Source organism: Meleagris gallopavo, chromosome 2 (assembly GCF_905368555.1).
Source record: "Meleagris gallopavo chromosome 2, MGAL_WU_HG_1.1, whole genome shotgun sequence".
Lineage (NCBI taxonomy): Eukaryota > Metazoa > Chordata > Aves > Galliformes > Phasianidae > Meleagris > Meleagris gallopavo.
Window position 1 is genome coordinate 19,910,935 of NC_139405.1, and position 23,404 is coordinate 19,934,338.

The 23,404-nt window shown below is 35.1% G+C and overlaps 1 protein-coding gene across 1 annotated transcript in view; it reads left to right on the forward strand.

Annotated features, from left to right (window-relative positions):
* The window catches only part of USH2A (usherin), a 377,385-nt gene that overhangs the window by 163,026 nt on the left and 190,955 nt on the right, over positions 1-23,404 (forward strand). Inside the window, exons 31-33 of the mRNA XM_085219239.1 lie at positions 114-275; positions 21,854-22,013; positions 22,495-22,666. Coding sequence (XP_085075365.1) covers positions 114-275; positions 21,854-22,013; positions 22,495-22,666 — 494 coding nt within the window. The remainder of the gene's footprint in view (positions 1-113; positions 276-21,853; positions 22,014-22,494; positions 22,667-23,404) is intronic.

Below are 23,404 nucleotides of genomic sequence, written 5' to 3' on the forward strand. Positions count from 1 at the left end.
TTACCTCCCACAGTAAGATAAGATATATGGTATATACAGTATATACACGATATATAAAATATATACAATATACAGTATTATATCATTAATATAAATGTACTTTTTTTCACCAGCCCCTGAAGATGTGCAGTTACCCACAGCAACAACCTTTCCCACATCCTTGGTGATGGGCTGGAGTCCTCCAAAAACACCAAATGGAATTATTACACAATATACTTTGTATATGAATGGAGTACCAATTTATTTTGGAAACGGGACCAGGTGCGTTGTAAAAGGTAAGTAGCATATGAGATGGGTATCTTATAGTTTCTTTGAATAATTGTATGGCAGACCCCTTACTATTTTGCGTCAATGACTGTTTTAGTCTTGCTTTTGGATTCTATAATTCATTACTTAGATTCAGCTGTGCTGATCTGCATGTTTGTTAAGGCAAAGTTCAAATGTGAACTAGTTCTATGCCATTCCTGAGTTACCTTGCTTAGGGAGTCTACTGGTGTTATTCCTGATGAGGGTGGAGGAAGCCAGAAATTAGGTTAGGATATTTAAAACATTTGGACTGAATTGTGAGGTTAACTCTCTGCTACCATGATAGTAGCAACAAGGTGAATGTTTTTTCATATGTTGTTAAACCTCAGGACATTTTCTTCTTTGGGCTGAAAATATGCAATTCTTCTGCTCTTATATGGATTCTGGTAGTAGCCCCTCATGTAGTGTTCATCCTTTCTGGAGGTCTTTTGTGAACAGCAGCATGGCTATTTCTGGTTAGAAGTGACCAAACATTCTAAAAGAGTATTACCTGTTGAAATTAAAGCATTTCAGATGAAATAGAAAAATAAAATGAACTGTTATACACTTAAAGCCCAGAGGGTTCAATTTGTTACAGAATCTTTCAGATCCTCTTTCACAGGATCTATGTTATCTTTTTGGTAGCTTTATAACTTTTTAATTTCATAGCATTCAGCTCTCAAGTAAACTGTAAGCCATTGGAGACAAGAAGCATTCTACAGATTTAATGTTTTTTTTTTTCCCACTGTCTTCCTTCTATTTTCTTAATTAGAAAACCATTGTGTTGTTGTTCTGAACTGCCCAAACTTACTTGTTAAAAGCCTAAACTAAATAATCCATTTTCTTCCAGTAGCTATATCAGTTTTCTGGAAGCTATTTTGCAGTACAGTGAAGCATGGTAATCTGATTACCTATTTTAGAATAGTTGCTATAATTTTATTAAGTATTCAAATTATTTGTTCAGATTGAGATTGTTTATATCATATGCACACCAACAGAACTGGAAGTACCATAGCAAAATGGACCATCAGAATGTTATATAATAATAAGTACAAGTAAAGCAAAAACATTTCCTATTGGACAACTTGGAAAAAAAAGTATCAAGATCCTCCTTTCCTTTAAATGTAAGGCCTTAAAATTCAAAGCCGTTTCTGCATCTTGAGTTAGTATAAAACATATTTAAAAATTCATATACTTCAAATTTCTTTGCCTTGCACAGACCATAAGCTGCTGGTGTGGTGGGTCAGTTCTGACACTGAAAAATGAATCCAGTTAGAGAACGTCCTGAAGGCTGTTGATGATCGCTGTAATAAATAGTGCACACTTTAAGTCAAACTTTTTCATTCTGTATTCAAAGGTAATGGATTTTTCGTAACCATAGTAACCTTAGAGTATTTCTGGATAAATACATGAGGTATATACATTCTGGTTTTATTTTTGAATATAAACTACCACATTATGTATTACTAATAATATGAAAAATAGGATATAGGTTAGCATAATGACAGCTCAAACTAGTACGCATTTTTCTTCTGCAAAAAAATAAATATTTATCAAAAGTATAGGTTCAATTAATTTCCCCCCTATTCTCCCCAGTTTTCTGGTATTCTTGTAGTGCCATTTATCTTTTTCGCACGATCTCCATTAATCTCCTATTGCCATCTCATAATGCTGTTCTTAAGAATTTTGAATTTCATCCCAGGTATTTTTACTGGTGTGTTAATCCCTAACTGGTTGTAAATTGGAAATGAATGAAAAATGTTTGGGGAGAAGTGGTCACCATAATATGTTTTGTTCAATTGGTTTTTAGCTCAGTTCTGATTGTGTTCTGGCCCAGTACTAATATGAATGCTTCTTGGTAGAGATTACAGTCAAATAACTTTTCTATTTGTCCTTCAAAAATTTGGAAAGGGTGAATTAAATTTCTGATATCTTATGTCTAAGTCTTGCAAGATCACAGCTATATCAGGTTATATTCAGCTGAACTAATATAAGGAAAAGTGATCTTGTTCATAAACTTCTTAGAGCAGCTTTTGTTGCTTGTGTTCAGAAATTATTTATATTTTTCTATTGTGGTCTTGATGTTTTTGACCCTATTGTGCATTTTATAACTTTAATTATTGCAGTAGCCTTTTTACAGCCTGTTATTTCCAGCTTCTCCAGGAAGTGCAAATCTCTCTGAGCTGAAATCCCAGCTTTTCCCCCAGTATACCAATGTTCAGTAGGATACAAATTCTTTCCATCCATATTCCAGCTTCTCACCCGGACTTACAGTATCTCAGTGCTTACAGAGCTTCATTGTTTGACTTTCCTTTAAAAAAAAAAAAAAAGGCTAATAAATTAGGTCATGTTGCCTTGTGCAGTGCTGCACAGGAGCCACTCTTGCCCTCTGTTACAGATATGGCATAGAGATCAGACTGTTTGCTTTGGATCCATTTTATTTAGCTGCCAGTTTCTCACTCTGCCTGAGGGGGAAGAAGTGATCTGAGCTAGCGTACAGGGATTTGGGTCACTAGAAATCCCAGTCACTCTGAATCAGGTCTGTTTAAAATCTTGCTTAGATCTGTACGTATTTTTAAGTCGAACTTCCTTTTAGAGCCCAAGATTTTCTTTTTTACAGGCTAGTGGTAAAAGAGGTATAAAATAGGTATGAATTTTTTTTCTTATTTCTCTAATGGTTGTAATTTAAAACAAAAAAATGGGGCTTTTGACTTTCCACTATCATACATGGCTCTTTCCAACCTTCTATCTTTCAGCATTTCTGCTAGTGATGTTCATGACTTACTGCCTCAACATAATATGTTACTGACTCTAAACAGAGAGACAAAGTTCATTCTCTCTGACATCTGTTTCCCATTCATTCAACAAAATGATTTTTCTATTTAATAATACAAATGAGTTCCTGACCACTTGTCAATCCCAGAAAGTCATAAATTCTCTCACTGTTTTCTGAAGTGCTGTATGAATTGAAAATTTTTATTTGTTTGAGTCTCTTTTTAGGAAAGCATCAGTTCTGCCTAAAAATTAAAATTTCACTGACTTTCACTTTAGCCTATGAAAGTGTAATTGCTTTAGGCCCATCCTGGTTAAACTGTAACTTGAGAAGGGATATGTGTTTTTAACACTATGATTGCAAATATATTGTTAGCTTAGTTTCTGGTCATGACAGTTGTTGAGGGCTTGAAATACTCATTGATTTTCATGGAAATTCAAGTGTTCCTTTTCTCTAGGGAATGAGCTGTAATTAAAAAGGAAGCCTTTTAAAAGCACATATGGCAAATGTACACTTCACCACATTGAAAAGGGGCATCCATTAGGCGTCCATCATCCATTAATGCCTTTAAGTATTTTCCCTATATTGACAAGTTCAGTTTCTGTGTTGTTAGTAATAAAGTACTGAAATGAAAGTAGCCCCTGATCTCCTTTAGTAACTAGTTGTCTTTGTTTTTTTCCGCTTTTGCCTTATGTAGTACCACTTTCTCATGCAATCTTGGTGCTGCTTTCATATCCTGAATTGCAGTAAAATTCTAAAATCTCTTGCCAGTAGAAGCCTCCATGGATCTCCAAGTGGAATTTAGGCTGTGTGAATCCAGGCTTCTGTTTTCATACTTTCAGTTCTTCTGTCTGAAAGAGAATCACAGCAATCATATCCAGTCCTGCATATCTGTCTATTCATGGAGATGACCTAGCAGGTTTGAGGAGATGGGGCAACATTTAGAATTACATTCCAAACTGACCTTTCAAAAACTTTTGATTTTAGGAAAAACTGAGGGTTTTTTTGTTGTTGTTGTTTATTTGTTTGTTTTCCCCCTGTGGAGAAGAAGATATGCTTCTCTGATCCATTCAAACACTTACAAACAAAACTGAATTTTCTGCTTTGAACTGCAGAGGTTTCTTAACATAATGCTTTTTAATATTCATGCAAAGTATTCTGTATTCTTTTTTTTTTAGTTGATCTCAAAAAATTACCTTCTTAGATGAAAGAGAAAACAGGGAGTGTTTTATACTGAAAAGTTAGAGATGGCAGTGGATTGTATGGTGGAGCCAATAACATCTAAATGCACAAAGCTTTAGTAATAAGCAGTAACAGTAGTGACCAAATATAACTCGAGCATCGATTTTGTTTTGGTGGAAATTGAATTGCTGAAAAACTTCAGAAAAAATATTACTGTCCAAATATTCCTCTACTCTTAAATGTTGCGCGTTTGTTAGAGTAGGAAAAAGTTCTCATTATTTAACTGATATATGAAGAAAAACAACTTTATAGATACCTGTATAAAATGAAACAACAGAAAAAAAGGATAAATTTGTCTTTGCATGGAGCTTGGAATTGAGGATGTACATTTCTGCATTTTCTGAAGTGCTAGATTTTTGACAATGTTAACGAATTGTGTTCATATAATTTCCTTAGCAGATTCTAATGGTTCTCATCATGAATCTTTAAAGGGAAGATACTCTTATTAACACTCAGCTGTATGAAACTTATTTTTCTCTGCCAACCTGAAAGGAATGTTTTCAGTATTTCTGTGTTACAAAGGCAGATCTTCAGCTGATTTAAAGCAATATAGAGATTCCTTACCCTGCATCCCCAACAGTTTAGAAAGCATTTCTGATGAATATGACAGACTGATTTGTAGTAGATTTCTGGGCAAAATATTAATGACACTTTGGAAATAGTGGAAAAACTAAGACTTCACAAATTAGTCTAAGAAAACAAATTAAACTTTAGCTTATTCAAATTATTACTTCTCCTGAATGTGGAAATGCTGATCCTACAAAACCAATATAGAAAGGAAGAGGCAGATGTTTGACATCTGTTAAAAGAAGACTTAGCAAATCTGAACTTAAAAAATGAGAGAATCCCAAATTAATACCTGTATCTTTTTGTGTTGCTCTAAATCTTTAGTAATTGTGGTAAATATGGTATAGTAATGCGCACTTACTATATTTTTGTGAAAAATCATCGTTCTTTGGTTCCTTTTTTCCATGTGACTACTGCTTATTTTAAGTGAAAGACCATGATAATATAAGCAAAATTGATATCATTTACATTTTACTAATTGTAAAGTAAAGCAGTTTGAGTAAGAGAGAATTCGTGGTATTGTATGTAGGGTATTATTGCGAGGAGCAGGAATAACACAGAAGAAGATAATACTTGGGCTAAGATACCATTCTCACAGCTACTTTTCAAATAGTTCTGAGGTACAGAAATATTTAAAAACAGCAATTTCCAACCCTAAGGATTTTTATTCATTTGTTTTAGTTGCTGCTCAAAGGTGAAAGAGACAGCTTTTGCCTTAAAGGACAAACAACAAAAAAAATCTGTAGTCCTCTAGCATGAGCTTATTTCCCATCTTCTAGGTTGCATTGAAATATGTGTAAATACCAAGTGAAGCGATTCTGTTTTTGGAAAGAGCAATGTGCTATCCAGTACAACATTGGTGCCAGATTTATGTATATTCTAACTTGGAATTTCACAATTTCTCCATTTTCTATGGAGCAGAGACTTATTTAATGCTACTGTGGGTAATTAAAGTATTCATCTCTTCACAGCTGGAATGTGTTATCTGAAATGTCTTGCATGCAACCCAGTGAGATATGACATGGCGCCTCTTATTTGCATGTTCTTGCTACAGTTCCTGGCCCATTGCTTTACATGATACCCAGGTGATAAGGCAGACAGAAACTATGATGTTTTACAGAATGACAAACAAAAGATGCCTCCTACTGCAAGATTTATTCTGGCCAAAGTATGCATTTCAGTAAACATATTGGTGAAGCTAGTATTACAGAGCAGAGCACTCTGGTCTTACAGAGGAAGCTGCTTTCCTCCAGAAGTTTAGGTGTATAAGAAAGTACATTTGATACACCTGAACTGGCAACACTGACATTGCCAGTGACCGGACCAGTACTATCATAATTAATTCTGCAGACCCAGAATGCAGATTCAGCAGGCACAAAACCAAAGGGCAAATGGGCTGTCTGGCATCCCTGTATTTCAGCTTTAGACAGACGGATCTGGTGCACTCACTGGACTTAATAATACTGATCTAGGGAATTTAGAAGAGGGGTGTTGGGGTAAGGGTAAAAGCATTATGTTTATTTGTAGCAGCTCTGTTGTATCATTGTCTATTGCAATGCATTAGTGCAGTGTTAAATAAAATCTGCTTATTTAAAATCCTTTTAAATAGTGTTTAAATATTTCCTGCTGATACAATCTGCTAAAGTAGTTATCCTTGCTGCAGATTTCAGTTAACCTTGTCGCAGATATTAAGCCCGAAGCTACACAGACTTTTAGGGACCTTGATTATAGAGCAAAACCTAATGGTGTCATTATAAAACCACAGCTGGACAAGCTTCTGGAGTCCTTGTCCTTTGATCAGATTTGGGCAACAGCAAGCCAGGAGAAAACTCACGCTAACCCTGCTGGAATTATTGAGCTCTCAGGTTGCTCAAGTACCACTTCCTAAAAATTAAAATACAACACAAATTATAAAATGAGAAGGACTGGTACCTCAGATTATTTTCCAGATTTTCCAGATACTGTAGCCAGTAAAAGAAGGATTTTTTTGAGCATCCCAGGGTCAGTATGCATTCTTAAGAAATAGTTTAGAAACAAAGCCTTAATTTCAAAACAGTGAGCCTTTGTCATTTTTTTCCTATTTCTGTTATAGGCACACTTTGTTTCTTTATTGCACGTATTTTTGTGAGTTTTGCTTGAAAGAGTAGTAAAATGAATGAAGGAATTGGGGCTCTTTAGTCTGGGGAAAAGGTGGCTGAGGGGAGACCTTGTTGCTCTCTTCAAATATCTGAAAGGTGCTTACAGCGAGAGTGGGGCTGGTCTCTTCTCACTGGTGACAGGTGACAGGACAAGGGGAAATGGCCTTAAGTTGCACTAGGGTAAGTTTAGGTTGGATATTGGGAAAAAATTCTTTACAGAAAGGGTTGTTAAGCACTGGAATAGGTTCCGCAGGGAGGTGGTTGAGTCACCATCCCTGGATGTGATTAAAACCATTTGGATGTGGTGCTCAGGGACATGATTTAGCAGAGGATTGTTAGTCAGGGTAGTATAGTTAGGTTGTGGTTGGACTTGATGATCTTCGTGGTCTTTTCCAACCTGGGCAATTCTATTGCTGACGGAAGACTGTGTAGAGGAAATGGACCTGGGGGTATTGATTGATGCTGGGCTGAACACAAGCCAGTGGTGTGCCCAGGTGGCCAAGAAGGCCAATGACATCTTGGCTTGCATCAGAAACAGTGTTGCCAGCAGGAGCAGAGAAGTAATTGTCCCCCTGTACTCAGCACTACTGAGGCTGCACCTTGAGTGCTGTATCCAGTTTTGGGTCCCTCACTGCAAGAAAGACATTGAGGTCCTGGAGCGTGTTCAGAGAAGGGCGACAAAGCTGATGCGGGGTCTGGAGCACAGGCCTAATGAGGAGCGGCTGAAGGAGTTGGGATTGTTCAGTCTGGAGAAGAGGAGGCTCAGGGTAGACCTTATTGCTCTCTATAACCTGAAGGAATGTTGTGGTGAGCTCTGAGTCGGCCTCTTCTCTCGTAACTAGTTATAGGACTAGCAGGAATGGATTCAAGCTGTGCCAGGGGAGATTCACGCTGGACTGTTAGGAAATACTACTTCTCTGAAAGAGAGGTCAGGCACTGGTATAGGCTGCCCAGGGAGGTGTCACCGATCCTGGAGATGTTCAAGGAATGTTTGGATGTTGTGTTGAGGGACATGGTTTAGTGAGAACTATTGGCGATTGGTGGATGGTTGGACTGGATGATCTTGTAGCTCTTTTCCAACCTTGGTGATTCTGTGATGATTTAACAGAGGGCTGTTGGAGTTAGGGTAGTATGATTAGGTCCGAGTTGGAATTGATGATCTTTAAGGTCTTTTCCGGCCTGAGCAATTCTATGATTTTATGATTCAAAGTTAATTGTCAGAATTAGACATATGTTGGTTTCTAGTTCTTTTTCTTCCCATTCACAGGTGCGTGATCAACAGAATTAAAGATCTCATCAGAAAACACTGTATATGGAGAAGGGCAGATTTAAATCAAGTGTTTGTTGAGTACAATTTTAGAAAATTAAGTACATTTGTTGTTGTTGTTGTTTTTTAGCAAGTGCAAGAGTTTACTATTCACATATTGTCATCTTGAATGTGTTCACCATTGCCATATTGATTTGCAGGTCTTCTCCAAGACTTCACTGTTGCAGTCAGCAGCAAATTTGTGTTTCACCACTTCTATTTTGTTCTAATATTGCCTGTGTGAACCTTTCTTGGGCTAACTGGCCCAGTATTATGTATATCACTCATCTTTCCCTGGGCTTTCTGACAGGTATAATCTACTTCTCTGCATTCCACTTATTTAGTGGTAAATGTGTGGCTCTATCATGTAGAATGATTTCTTTTTCTGAGCAGTTGTCACACAGTGACTGTGGTTTCCAGTTAAACACTGAGAGATCTTAGATTTCTAAGATTATACGTTCTTGGCCAGGTTGTGCTCATAGCCTGAAACACTTTTTGTGGGATCTTATTTTCTGATGCATATGTGGTAATTGTGGTTTGTCTGAAACTAATTAAAGGCTAGTGAAGAATTCAGTTTTCAATTTTGCTGATAAAATGGAAACATGGACAGATTAAGTTTAAGTGAAGATTTTATCCAATCACAGTTTTGTTAGGAACCTTAGAAAAGCATCAGAATCTGTGTAAGGTTTTATGTCCAATTTAAAATCAAATGATTATAGATGAAGAAAGTATTTCTACTTTCCTAAATTTTTTGTCAGAATCTTTTTCGCACCCTTGTTAAATGGTTTATGCTTAATTTTAGCTAATGCTCACCTCATGTAAATAAAGATCTGATATCTCTTGCAGAGATGGACTAAGGCCAAGTGAACGCTTCTCTCTTGATATCCATTCATATAGATGTAACTCACTTTTAATTTGATAGGTATGGAAAAATTGGGGTGTTTTTGATATTACTGGCTGTGTAAGAAGCTTTTCTCTGTGATTTTCTTGATGCCATGGAAAACCTACTTGCATTTTTCCTCACTTATTTAGAACCATGTGGTCCTGAACTGCAATGGAATTGTATATTTAATTTAAGATAAATACCTTCTTTCTTGCAGCTATTGCAGACTCTGTTAGTTTATCTGCTGTGATAATTATTCTGTCTCGACAGAACATGCTTTGTTCTTTCGCATTCCCTAGACACAGATTCTTCTCTCTATATCCACTATGTCCCAACTTTTCAGTAGCACTGGTGGGACATTAAGAAATGATGACAAAGTCTAGGCAGGTAGCACTGCAATAACATTTCTGGAGGATCCACAGGAAGGGGTTCCTCTTTTCCTTGGTTTTACAAACAGCGTGATCATGAGAGTAGTCAGTAATTACCCATTACTTAGATAATTTTAACAAATTGGTTATTGAAAAACTAGAAAGCTATAGATAGACAGTTTTATGAGAGGTGAATCTTTTTGGTTTGCACATGTTTCAGATTTGTTCTTTCAATTAATCTGAGAGCATCTTCCATATAACTGATGGTTCTAAGTTGCTTCACTGATTAATGTTGTCTTCTGTTATTGTAGGTTCAAACCTTCCTGGATATTTTTCATACTTTACAAGTTGTTCTTTTGTATGTGAAGAATGCAAGTCTTTGTGTTACAAAGCCATGAAGGAGTTGGATATAAGTCTGACTTAAATAGTAGTTGATGGTTTGAATGTTTGCAGGAGGATTCCTGTTGTTTTGTGTTGTTGTTTTTTTTCCTACAAAATCTGTGTTCCTGTTCTCCTAAGCTAAGTAAAGGAATATTTAAGGCGTAAATCATCTCATAAAAGGCATGAAATTCAATCTAGAATACTTCCTCTCCTGTCAGTCACTGTTAGAAATCTAACTGAGGTTTCTACACTGATCACCTAAATTGTTTACATAAAGCTTAATAGCCTTTTAGTCAGTACTGAACTCCATCGTCTTTTGACTAGTCTTCCATGAAATATTGTATTTTTATGACAATCTATTTGAATGAATGATTGAAGCATTTTACATAGGTTTTAGTTTGACTTCAAAAGCTGCTGGGAATTTTCTCTTATTTTCCCTTTCTTTTCTTGTTGTTTTTAATTGTGTAGAGTAACAAGTTAAGGTTATGTACACCAAGTTCCTATATTGTAGATGCATATTTATGTCCAATTCACAGTATGTCTTTTTGTTTGTTTGCTTGTTTGTTGCATTCCTAGCGGTAGTTATGGCTAAATGAAAATAAGCATTTCTAATTTAAAAACAGTTATGTTCAATCATTTTGTTAAGGAGAGATTGCTCAAGGTCTGTACATGTAAGACAATAAATTATTATTATATTGGTGATAATACATAATATACTGTCTGTATTTGGTATCTGGAAATACACTGTTAGCATATTCTAGCTTTAATTTGTGATTTAATCAATTTAATCAGTAAGTTTCTGTGTTCTTTCTGTGAGCATTTCTGGTTTCCATCGAAGGGGATGCATAAATTTATACAATTTTATGGAAGTATATTGGAGGATTTTTTTTAATATTTTGGTTTTAAAAATTTTCTAGTCAATATAATTCTGAGTGTTTGGAATCAGTGCTGAATAGATAGCAGAGGCAGCTAAGACACAGCATGTTTTAAATATATGTATTGCTAATCGAAAAGACATGCAAGATCTCAATATCAAGATCATAGTGATATTTTGAATTATATATTATATACTACTTTGGTACAAACTGATACATGATAAGAATGATGAAATGAAAATCCCTCGTTTGGAAGTTTGTCTGCATGTGTGGAAATTCTGCCAAACAGTTGAATGCCTTCTTGTTGAAACAGTGGATGACTAGATTTGCGTCCCCTCTGTTAGTAGATTTATTCAATGGAAATAGTATTTGGAAATGACTAAAGAATATGACTTATTGGAAGATTCTAGGTCTGTAAGAAATGTAATAAATTAAGGAAATTATCACTTGAAAGTAACCCACGTTGCTATAGAATGGCAGTAGCTTCCTTCTGAAAGTGAAATTTCATACTGATTTCTCCTTTGGAGTTTCTTTATGCTTAATTTGAATATTGTTGCCTGTTTTCTGATGAAGGAATAATAATTTAATCCAATTTACAAGAACATTCTCTTGAACTGAAATTGTAGCCTTTTCATCAGTTCAAGGATATGAATGATCTCCTACATGTCCAGATAATTTTGGTGCTTGTTGCTTTTCTTAAAAGTGAAAGTGTTATTTTCTTTTCAAATGCCATGTTTTGAGTTGTTGAGATAATGGCTGTTGGGATTTAATACCATTGTAACAAATTAATTGCAAACTATTAAATTGCAATGGAAATTAAAATGCATGCATAATGACATTTTTCTCCTAAGTTAGCAGGCAAAGTACATTGAATGTTTGTCAGGAAAGCTCAGAGTGAGGAACAATGAAGAAATTGAAAAATAAAATAAATAATTAATTAAAAAATCAGAATGAGTGTTACCAGAAAAAGGTATGCATCTTAGCCTAACTACAAAAAGAAGTTGCGTGGCAGAGATGGAAGAGTCAGAGTAAGAAGATGGCAGTTAAAGCTAGAACATATTTTAAAATGTTTGCACAGAGGACAGGGAAAACAAACAAACAAACAAAAAACACAGAAAAACACCTGGGAAACAGTGTATTTAATTATAGGTGGTTTAGAGACATTGCAAGAAGGCTTCTTTTTCCAGCATCTGTCCTTAGTGAGGTCTCCTTAGGAGGTACTTTGTTTTATACAGTAGTGTTGCAACCAGAGAAACAAAATGCTTGGGCACAGCTAGACTAAAATAATTCCTTGTTCTTATACTTTATCACCAGGTAACAGAGTACTTTTTAGAGGTAGAATTGCTGTGGTGGAAGCAGCTGCTTCTTAAAAATTCTGTGGTCTTCATGTGGCATCTATAAATTATGGTCAGAATAGACATTGGTACGTATGCTTCAACTGAGAAACTGAGGACATGATTGGGATGAACGTTGTCTTGAAATGTTCTTTCAGAAGATCCAAAAGGAAAAATAGTACATCACGGTAACTACAAAGTATAATAATGGTCTAGTTGAAAGTTCTATGTTCTCTTTGTAAATGGAGGACTTCATCTTACTCCGGCAGTTAATTTCAGTTTACTTCTGAAAACACTTCCATTTCACATCTGACTCTTACAGTCATGCCCTTGACTGTATGGGAGAACTGGGAAAGATAACACTGACATAGTAATATACAGCAGATACATTTACAACAAAGAGTACTAAAATACAATATCTGCTGCTTTTTTTGCAAGTGGAAGAGGTGGTAGTGCTTATAAAATGTAAACAGACTTGGAAGAGGAAAAAAAAAACCGAACAACTACCTTTGTGAAGCAGTAGGATTGGAAATTATGCAATGTGCTACATGCACAAGTTTGGAGGGGGAGAGGGCTGGGGTGAAATACAAAAGTCTCTGAAGGGCTTGCCACTTGTGAATTATGCATCTCTCTCTCACTAGTAGGCGTAAATGCATAACTCTAATCTGTTCTTATTACTTATTTATAACATGCAGTAAATTCTATACCTCCTTTGTACAAGCTTAACATGCCAGTTAAGATATGCAGATATTTCAGGGAGCCTACATAGACAACTTTCTTAGCCAATTAAAGGGCATAAACTTCAAACAGTAAATTAAACCAACTCTTCCCCTACCATTTACAGGAGGAATAGAGACAATATGTAAGAAATAAGGGAGAGGACCAATAGATAATAAGTGCATTCATCTTGAAATAAACTACTCTGCGTTATTATTATTTATGATAGTCACTGTTATTAATAAACTACGTGTGGGATAGAGAAAAAGCCTGCAACAACCTCTGAATTTATGAGAGTGGGGACAAATGCATGCTCTTTCTTTTATATCACTGGCACTGATCGATTTGTATTTTTCCCTGATGATGGTTTATGCCATTATAACTGTTTGGTGGCTCCTTACTCTTGAGTTATGGTTGAAAAGCACTTCACAAATGAGAACAAGCCTCTGAATGTTATATCTTAATCTGCACATTCTATAGATATGCCATAATACAGAGTAGCTGACTGCTCCACCTATGATCTGTTTACCTACAAAAGTGATTTATTCTGGTAATCCCAGTTTAATGGATCACATCAGATTTTGGCAGTTATGTTATCTGATGACATTGCTGACTACCCAACATAACTGGATAGTGCAGCATGTCAAGTTAAAAAAAAAACAAAAAAAAAACTTTGGGCTTTTTTGGGATTTTTTTCCCTCCTTTTGGGTGTGTGCATTGAAAATCTATATGAAAGAAGTGAACTTAAAAAAAAAAAAAAAAAAAAAAAGTAAAAAGAAATCCGAATAATTTTCCCCAACTACACGTTGCCCCTGTCAGTGCTCAGAAGCTGGTTCTCATTTTTTCTGCTAAGAACAGGGGAGAACAGGTAGGAGTACAGTATATTTTACAGTACTGATAATTCTGCAACCAGCGAAAGCTTTTGTGATCTTGCAACAGAGCTAACTTGCTGTAAATTGTCCTGTATAGGAGTGGTACTCAGAAGCTGAGTCCTCCCACTATCCCTGTTCCAGTACTACAGTAATTAAAACAAACAAACAAGCAAAAAAAAAAAAAACTACCATAATTCATGTATACAGTGCTGTTCTGGTCCTAGAAAAGTGTTAGGTATTAGTATTTCTTCTGTTGAAACTCTTAAATCCCATGATGTCTTGTCTGGATGGTGGGAGATATTTTCTAATCATCTTGCATTGATACTGCAAAAAATGATGGAATAAGTTACCCATAGAGGTTTAAAATGCATATTTTGCTAAACAAATGTTATTGTCTATGAACCTGTAATATAAATCTTTACCTGATACCATCTTAACTGGTATTGTCATATTTTTCTTAATTAGATTTTAGTGTCTGGTCTGAGTCTGCTGTCCCAAATTTTTTAATGGATGTTTTGGGGAGGTTAATATTTGGTTGACTAAAATAATAATTTTCAGATTAAAATTGTATTTGAGATTTAGTATACATATTCAATTTCTATAAATAAAAATCTACAAGTAGATTTTTTTCTTTAGTAAAAAAATATAGATAGATAGATAGATATAGATATAGATATATTTACATTCATTTTCTTCTTCCCTTTTTTTCATTAGCTTAGGCAAGAAAACAACACCAAAAAAGTGTTGTGGAGTTGTAAGCAGTTTCAGATACAGAGAGAAGTATAGAAATCTTTCCACGGCTCTGTTCCCCACGTTTAAAAATTACAGTGATGCTTATAAAAATGGTTTAAAAGGATAATGCTGATATTTGCTGTTTCTTCTCCAGAATTTGTTTTATAAAGATGCAGCTGAATCTTCCTGTCAACAGGAGCTGTTCTGTGATTTTTGGTATAGTGAGTTTTTTCTGAAAATTTCACTTCCTGAATTTATTGGATGTCTTTTTTTTTTTTTTTTCTATATTGTTGAAATGGAATTCATGGGAACACACGAACCCAATTACTTTTCTATGTAGCACTTATATACCTGTGTGGTATTTAAGTTTCCTTTTCTCAGGTTGTTTTTTTTCAGTCTGCCTCTCTAAGACAGTATTTGTATGCTTGTGCTTTCTCACTGCCATTTTCCAGACAGCCTTTATTTCTGCATTCTGTAATATATGCTATTCCAGATAAGACTACACTATTGATTTATAGAAAACGGTTAGTAACAGTTGCTGTATTATTTAACATATATTCTTATAGAACTTAACATCTCACTAGATTCTGTTAGTACAGGTGGCACATTCAGATGTGTTTTTCAGAGGGCTGTAAAAGTGGCAGTCAGACACTTTTCTTAACCTGATACTATCAACTGAGAACCAAATCTAAGGTGAATCTGAATTTTGGTTTTCTTACTGCAGTAAGACTGAAATTACTTGGGAGTATAGGATGTACTTCTGTTAGAGCCAATAGTTTCTTGGTCATAATGATAAGAATCCAAATTTGTTCCGGTTTTATAGCAACACATATATGATATTCAAATTTGGAATATACTTGTCTAGCACAAATTTATTTTCCAGTTGAGAACATAAAATTGAAGTTAATATAGTGTTAAAATATTTTTAAAAATTTTTTTCCCTTTTTCTCATTTGCTGGGTCTGAGTGTTGAGGGCAGCAGATTGGCCATGAGCTAGCAATCTGCCCTTGTGGCCATGAAGACCAATGGTATCTTGGCATGCATTAAAAAGAGCATGACCAGCAGGGAGGTGTTCCTCCCCTCTACTCTGCCCTGATGAGGCCATATTTAGCATACTGTTTCCAGTTCTGGGCTCCCAAGTTCAGAAAAGACAGGGATCTCCTAGAAGGAGTCCAGAGGAGGGCCACAAAGATTATATAAGGCCTGAAGCATCTCCCACTGTGATGACTGTACTCACATAGGTAGATTAATTGGAGGTAGAGGATTGAGAAATAAGTTTAAATATACTTGTCTGCTGCTTTGCTTCCACTTTTTCTAAGCAGTGTGGTCTTGGCACTTCATATGAATTGAGTTCTTCAGCTGAGCCTCTTCAACATTTCAAGCTGATGTGTCCTAATTGAAGTCTTTAACAAAAAAGAGTTGTATACACTGCACAGGGTAAGATTAAGAGTAAAAGTTTGTGCAAGAAACCAAGGAGAAGATAAACAAAATGTTCAGGAGTAGAAGCTAATGTCAACTTGTGAATGGAGCAGGATGAAAGCTAGTATATGAGGAATGAGTTTAGGCTCAAATAATTAAAAGAGTTTGGGCTGATAAATGGTAGAAAGCTTTTTCTTACAATAGTTAGGAGTAATAAAAGTATAACTAAAATACACTGTTAGTAAACATTGGAAAAAAAGAATGGGCTTTTAAATCTTTGCTATTAAAACACAGTTCAAAACATCTGAGCATTTTGGAAAAGTGATACTTCTCCAAAACTGAGACTGTGGCTTTTCATTGTGCATGTAGTAGCTACATTACTTCTTTGAAATCATTGCAAACGGAAATGATAAAGATCCTTGTTTTACATGTGTGCTGAAGAGTATTTCTTCTTGAATATTATACACACCAACACATGACAGTCTTATTTTTGGTGCTCTTGCATGATATCTATTTTTGCACAATGCTCTTCTGTTGCATATAAACCTCAACTGAAATAAGAATTTATCCTCTAGTAATTTAGAAAACAAGCAGTATTTATTGCTGAGCAAATAGCTTCTAAAATACATCAGCATTACTGGTCAGCTAGAAGCAACATTCATATACCATTATGTCAAAATCTTTGCTGCTTGGAGAGCAGAGCAACTACTTATGGTTCTCTTCGTGAAAATAATCAGTTGTGACTATGTTTGTGTTCTCTTCCTCTATTTCTTTCCTTATTTCCAGTGGGTTCACAAAGTTTTTGTAATTCTAATTCTGGAACAGACTTCATTAATGGTTATTGTCCAGCAAAAGTTGCTACTGCTTCAGAAGTTATATTCTTTTCTTCAATTAATGGCTCACTTCCACATGTACAAGTCTATTCATTCTTAGGCTCTTTAGCCAGATACATATGTACATTGTTACCTTGAGGTCGATTGAGTTGCCCTAATATGCAAGCAGTGTCATTTGTGATGACCTGTTTTTGTAGGAGTGTTGAGTACAGCATGAGGTTTACAGGACATCTGGTTAAAAGGTGCAGTGCTAGTATTAAACCTTCCCAGAGGAGATTGTACATGAATGATGATTCTTAAAGTGTCGATGTAATTAAGTGGTTGTTATTTTATAGAAACAGGAAACAGAATATAATATTATATGTAAGTTATATATAAGTGTTACTTGCGTTCAGAAAATGGTGGAAGAGCAAGAACCACTAATGATATCCAGTGGAGCAAACCTGGTAATATCATCTTGGCATCTCCTCTATGATTCTTTTTTTTCTTCTTTTAATTGTAGTGAATAAAACTCAAATAGGATCATCACTGTAACTTGGTGATGTGGATTTATGGTACCAAAAAGTTTACCATCTAATTAAATATTTAGGAACTGTGAGTTAGTTTAACAAACTATGAGGAAGGAGAGCAAAGAACAGATTAAGGATGTGAGCGATTAGCTGAAGAAGCATACAGTCTGTCTACATGAAAACATGGTGATTGGGAATTCCTTGGAAGTTTTTCACCTTCACACTCTCTCAGCAGGTTTGCTTTGCTATACTGCTAACAATCCCATGCCATGGTGCTGTCGTATTATTTTCCTATGAATATAGCAATGGGAAAGCTATTCTCTCAATTATTTTCCTGAGAGAAACTACGTGGGGTTCCTTACACAAGTCACTTTTCAGCTGAGCACTCACCAGGGCAATACGTTGTCATTTCTGGTCCTTACAATAGCTGCCTGAAATTGCGGCAGGAGAGAGGGAGGGTGTGGAAAAAAGAGGTGAAAAAGGAGAAATAGAGGAAGAGGAGAAAAGGGTATGTGATTCTTTTGCTTTACACTTGAGCACAGAATATTGCAGAGTGCAGATAACTTGAAACATTGTAGACAATAATACTACTACTTTTGAATCATGATGGATTCTAACACTTTGACTGTAAAGTTCGTATTTTGAGTAAAGTTCTTAAATCTCTATTTTCTATATTTTTTAATCTATTATTTTTTTTATTCTCAATCTCAGCAAAATCTCTCAAATTCTCTTCTAAAAGAAGCATCGTGCTGTTGCATGTTATTTTTCCATGACTGCCCATTAAGTTTGATCAAAGCAAAAAGTGTTCTTATTCACCATCCAAACAGGGTTGTTCTTCATTCTTTCTGTCTTATGCATTGATTGTACCGTGATAACTTATGTTGGTGATTATTAGAAATTGGATATATACCAAACACAATAGGTAGATAGCTGCCTTAGTGTAGGGAGTTCCATGTATACTACATACATAATAAATATAGTGGTATGCAAATGTCAATTTTAATGATAGCAAGTATAGTTAGCAATTCTCTTCCTGACATATGAGTAGGAAAAGCATTTAGTTTGTTTGTATTGCCTCTGAGGTCAAAGAGGTGAGAAGGCAGGTTGGTACCTCCCCTCCTTGCATTGTTTTCCCCCTCCGACTCCTGCAAAAAGGTGGGAGTGGGGATTGTAAAGTAAGTAAGTTGCAATCTTAAAACAGATAAACATATGCATATTTCTATTTCAGTTTTCTTGTTTTGTTTTTGATGTCTTTTATGTTTGCCCTTTGGTTTTCTTTGCCTTTCTAAGTCCAGAAATGAATACAAGATAACATTCTGAATTTAGGCTTTTCCTAGTAAACCTATGCAATTTTTAAATTTAGCTTTGTTTTGATAAGAAATCAGTGATTTGAGAGAATACTTACTGGAAAATTGCAGTAAAAAGTATATCATGTTATTTGAAAATAAAAGAGGGGGCTGAAATTGAGGAACAAATAAAGCACGATCAAGCAAAATAATAGCTCTTTAGTTTCCTAGTGTAAAGTAAAACAAAAACAACAACAAAAAAAAACACCACCATGAATCAGTTTTTGCTGTGAGTTAAAAAAGAAAATAATTCTCCGCTTATTGGATTCATTTTGTAGATTGAGATCAATGAAATTCTTCCAGCAGCAGCATGAAATCAATTGTAAAATAACATATAATTCACATACTATATTGTAAATTATAGTTTGTTTGACATTAATCACCGAGGTTTCTATTCACTGCAGTGCATTTTCTTGTAACAAAATTCTAGATAATGCTTGTGGATCTATTTCTAATGTCTGAGAGTGATCTGTTTTTCATGTCCACAATTGCCTACATTTGATCTTATGCAAATCATGCAATCAAGCAAATGGAAAACAAGGCGTTGTTGCTAGAGGACCTTGACAAACAGTGGCTGTGTAGTTTTAAGAACCTCCTTACTCTGCATTCCGGTTCATGTTCATGTATGTAGTTATTTGAATTCATTTATCCATTATGAAACACCTTGAACTTTAAACAGGAAAATATCTGCCAGATCAGATTGTGCCAAATAATTGCATCAATTACAATTGAACATGATTTTAGTTGTTTAGTTTTGTCAGTTTCTAGTTCTAAGTTTAAAGAGATACAGCCTACACTATTACTGCGGGCTTATCATCTTTGATGGAGTCTATGGTGAGATTTTTATTGACTGATATTTATCAACTTTGCGTAACATTCCTCGGACTCTCGTTTCTGTGTTTTTTTCTGTCTGCTTCTAACTTCATTTTTTTTACTCTTAAAAAAAAAAAAAAATATTCCAGGTTGTGTTATACGATCTATTCAGCATTTATTAGTCAAAATATATTGGTGTTATTAAGACAAATACATTGGTGTTATTAAGACAAGATGAGGAGTTAAGACCTCCTATGACATGTGACATTTCCATATTTTAACTTTTTTTGCCCTTTTTTTTAACCTCCCCTCTCAGTATCCTTTTTCAGTTGATCTCAAAGGACTCCTGCGTCCAGTTTGCATTCCTTGTTCTTCCCATTCTTTAAATTTTTTTGACAGGTAATGACTCATTACCTGTCATCTCTTTTTGCCTTTTCCATTCCAGGCACTGAGATGAGCAGAATAACTGAAGTGTCTTACTGATTTTTTATTTTTTCTTTTTTTTCAGGAAGGGAAATAAAATATTTTCTATCTTCCATTCTCTTAATCCTCGACAAATTCCTCCCTGTTCAAATTTAAGTAGGTACTTCCAGAAACTCTTATGTATGTAGATAGTCTCATGAACTAAAGTGTGCATCAAATCAAGGTTTCAGTAAAAGATACCTTTCAAAAAAGCAGTTCCTTGACGAGGGATATTCTGTAAAGTTGAGAAAAAATATCTTCCCTTAATGAAATCCCAAATGTCTGTATGAGGAAAAGATTCATCTACCATAAGCAAATGAAAAAGGAGAAATTCCCTTTCTCTCTGCTGCTTTCCATTGTATACTGTATTCAGACTGAGAGTAGCACTGTAAGACAGCGTTGGCTTTATTTATTGTTTACAAGGATATTATTGGAAATGGTGCCACAGATTGCTTTTGGCTGTGTGTTTGGACAACTAAATTCCTACTGGTCATTTGTTTGCCCACACAGAACTTGAAGTATCAGGTTTATCTCAGAGATTTCCTTCATTTCTATCTTTTGTGATTTACTTGATGTCAGAGGGGAGGAAGAAGGGATGCCGGAAGGTGGTATGTGGGGTTCATTTTCTCCGCTTGCTGAGGTAGCTGGAGCACCTGCTCTGAGTGTACCTTCCCCCTCTCACCCACATAAGCACTGCTTAACCCTGGTAGAATCAAACCCATTATGTTGATTAAATATGTCGCCTTTACAGGCATTCTTTGATTTTTTTTTTATTATTTTTATTTTTTAGTCACAGCGTTATTTCTTTTAACTCACATTTTGTCGTGTGCTTCATAGAATGATACAACTGAGTGATAACTGAGTTTTCAATAAATAAATAAATAAATAAAAGAAAGGCAGGAGTTCATTCTGTCCTCACAAAAGCAGAATAAATTGGAAGAAATTCCTTTGCAGGGACAGACATTAGGCAAAGGGAAAACTTAAGAGAAAGAAGATGGGTCTGTGGCATTTCTTCTTTAGTTATGGTCATTCTGTTACAATTTTTAATTTGTACTCAAACATTTTTGCATAAAATTATAGGTGGATATTATTTTGCTCTGCAAACACTGGCATTTATTACATTTTGCAAAAACACAGAACTATTCTGGCATATTAAAATTTGCTTTTATAATATACTCATTTTATTTGTATACGTTATACTGTTGCCAAAATCTAAATCATAAATTCCTTCTTAAAGGATTTGCTCATTAAAATGTGCAATTTGTACGGCAGTAAAAAAATAAAAAAGATTGGAAAATTCTATCTGAATTACTCTACTAGTATAATTTTTATGATAAACACTCTTTTATTAGTACACGAATCCTAAAAATATATGAAGCTCAAGACATTTTAGAATATTTATTCAGCAAAGATACTGTGTTTTATTCACCATTTTCTGCAGTAATTGAAAATCAAGATAGCTTCAAAATAAATAACTGTTAAGTGGCTAAGCTGTCTTGCTATAGTATTAGACAGGTTGTCTTTTACTGAGATATGTTTTTACAAATGTTTGATAGGCAAAGAGAGAACGGTGGTGGCAATAGTGAGCTGCCTTTGTGTTCATGCTTAAAGTGCACGGAGTGAATCGTATGTCTTGATGCTTGACATTTGTAGAATATACAGCACATTTTGTAGAAAAATAAAATCTGGGTTAATGAATCTATACTAGTTTTCCATGACGTGATCATCTTCAAAGTATTAGTCACTGAGGCAAATTAATATAGTATGTAGCACCAAGAAGGTTCTCCTGAAATTCCTTGAGATGGCCCAATTGTACAGTACAACTTGAGCTCCCTAGACCTTCTTGTCACTGCTCTGGGCCAAATCTACAGCAGTTAAGAAAGGCAGGCTCCCCATCCTTTGAGCTTTCTGAATTCACTACATTCTGAAAGTTACAGGGTAAAATTAATATGCAAAGTATTATAAATATACAATCTGCATTTTCTTTTTCTGCCCTAGATTTAGCTGTTTTTACACCCCACCAGTTTCTGCTCACCGCCTGCACAGTTGCTGGCTGTACGAACAGTTCCCAGGTCACCTTGTTTACAGCACAGCTGCCACCATCTCACGTAGATGCCCCGGTCCTGACAATTTTGGATTCTAGAACAATATATGTGCAGTAAGTAAGGATTTCTTCTTTCCTGACAACACAATAGTGCATCAGTTTATTCAAGAATTCCAGTGAGTTCAATCAGGGGAAGGGTTTGTGACATAAAATTAAATTTATTATGATTAAATGCATGGAAGTGATTAGTTTAGTGGTTCTGTGCACCTTCTGATTATCACTTGCCAACTTAATTTCCATTTTGTCTTTACGCAATCAGTATAACCTACATATGGGCATAGCCTCTGCAAACTTCAGTGCAGGAAAGGTTCTGGTGATATGCCCATCTTGTAGCCCCTGCTTTGTGTGTTACTGTAATCATTTATCTATTGGGTACAATTAGAGCTTTGCCTTAGATTTATTTTTATGGCTACACAATTATGTTTTCAAATTCTTGAGGTAAAACTCATGAAGTTTCACTAAACAGAGCCTTACATTTTTTTGAGTATCGTCTGATTCTTTCCTAGTGTTAATCACATTTTACTTTTATTTGCAGATGGAAAGAACCATTAGAATTAAATGGAATCTTAGATCGCTATGTTATTTATATTGCCAACAATGAGCAGAATTTTACAAAATGGGATGTAATCTACAACAGCACAGAACTTTTTCTGGATTTTACTATTCGGCACCTTTTCCCAGGCACTGAATACCTCATAAAACTAGCTGTAAGTTTTCTTCTATTTTTTTACCATAAGAATTTTTTCTTTCTTCATAAAATCTACAAATAGAAGAAAATAGTATAAAGGAAGAGAGTTCAGTGTAAAGTAGCTGTTTGTTCAAAATATTTCAAAAGACTGTAGTTTTTTTATTGCTTTTCTTTATCAATGGTTTTATTTTTGTGGTGAAATAGAGAAGATTCAGTTCACTGAAAACCTAAAAACATGTATACAGAGGCATGGGATTGTCTCTGGTTTTAAGCACATTGCTCATTTTATAACAATATCTATATAAGGATATTTGCTTTGATAAATGCCATAGAAAAATATTCAGCTCTTGATTATGAATAAATTTACATTTATGTAGACTGGGTATGCATTCATTTTTTTCTTAACATGCTCTTGAATGTTCTAAATTTTACACCACAGGAAAAAAAAAAAACTGCCTTTGGGTGGCGATAAGAATCTGACTTGAACTTGAAAAAGCAAGGATATTCAGTCTAATTAAAGCTTAGATTTGTGTTGAAATTAATTCATTTGTGCCTAGGCACTCAGTGCAGTTAATTGTATAGCATATAAAATAATACCATGTCCAAAACTGTGACAGTACTTCAACAATCAGTTTAAACCTTTAGAAGTAAGCAAGACTATCAAAAGTATTTAAGGTGTCCTGCTGTGCCACAGCTTTACTCTGCTCCCACCCAGCTCCTGAACACAGGTGCAAGGAGAGAGGATGAAGTGAGAATT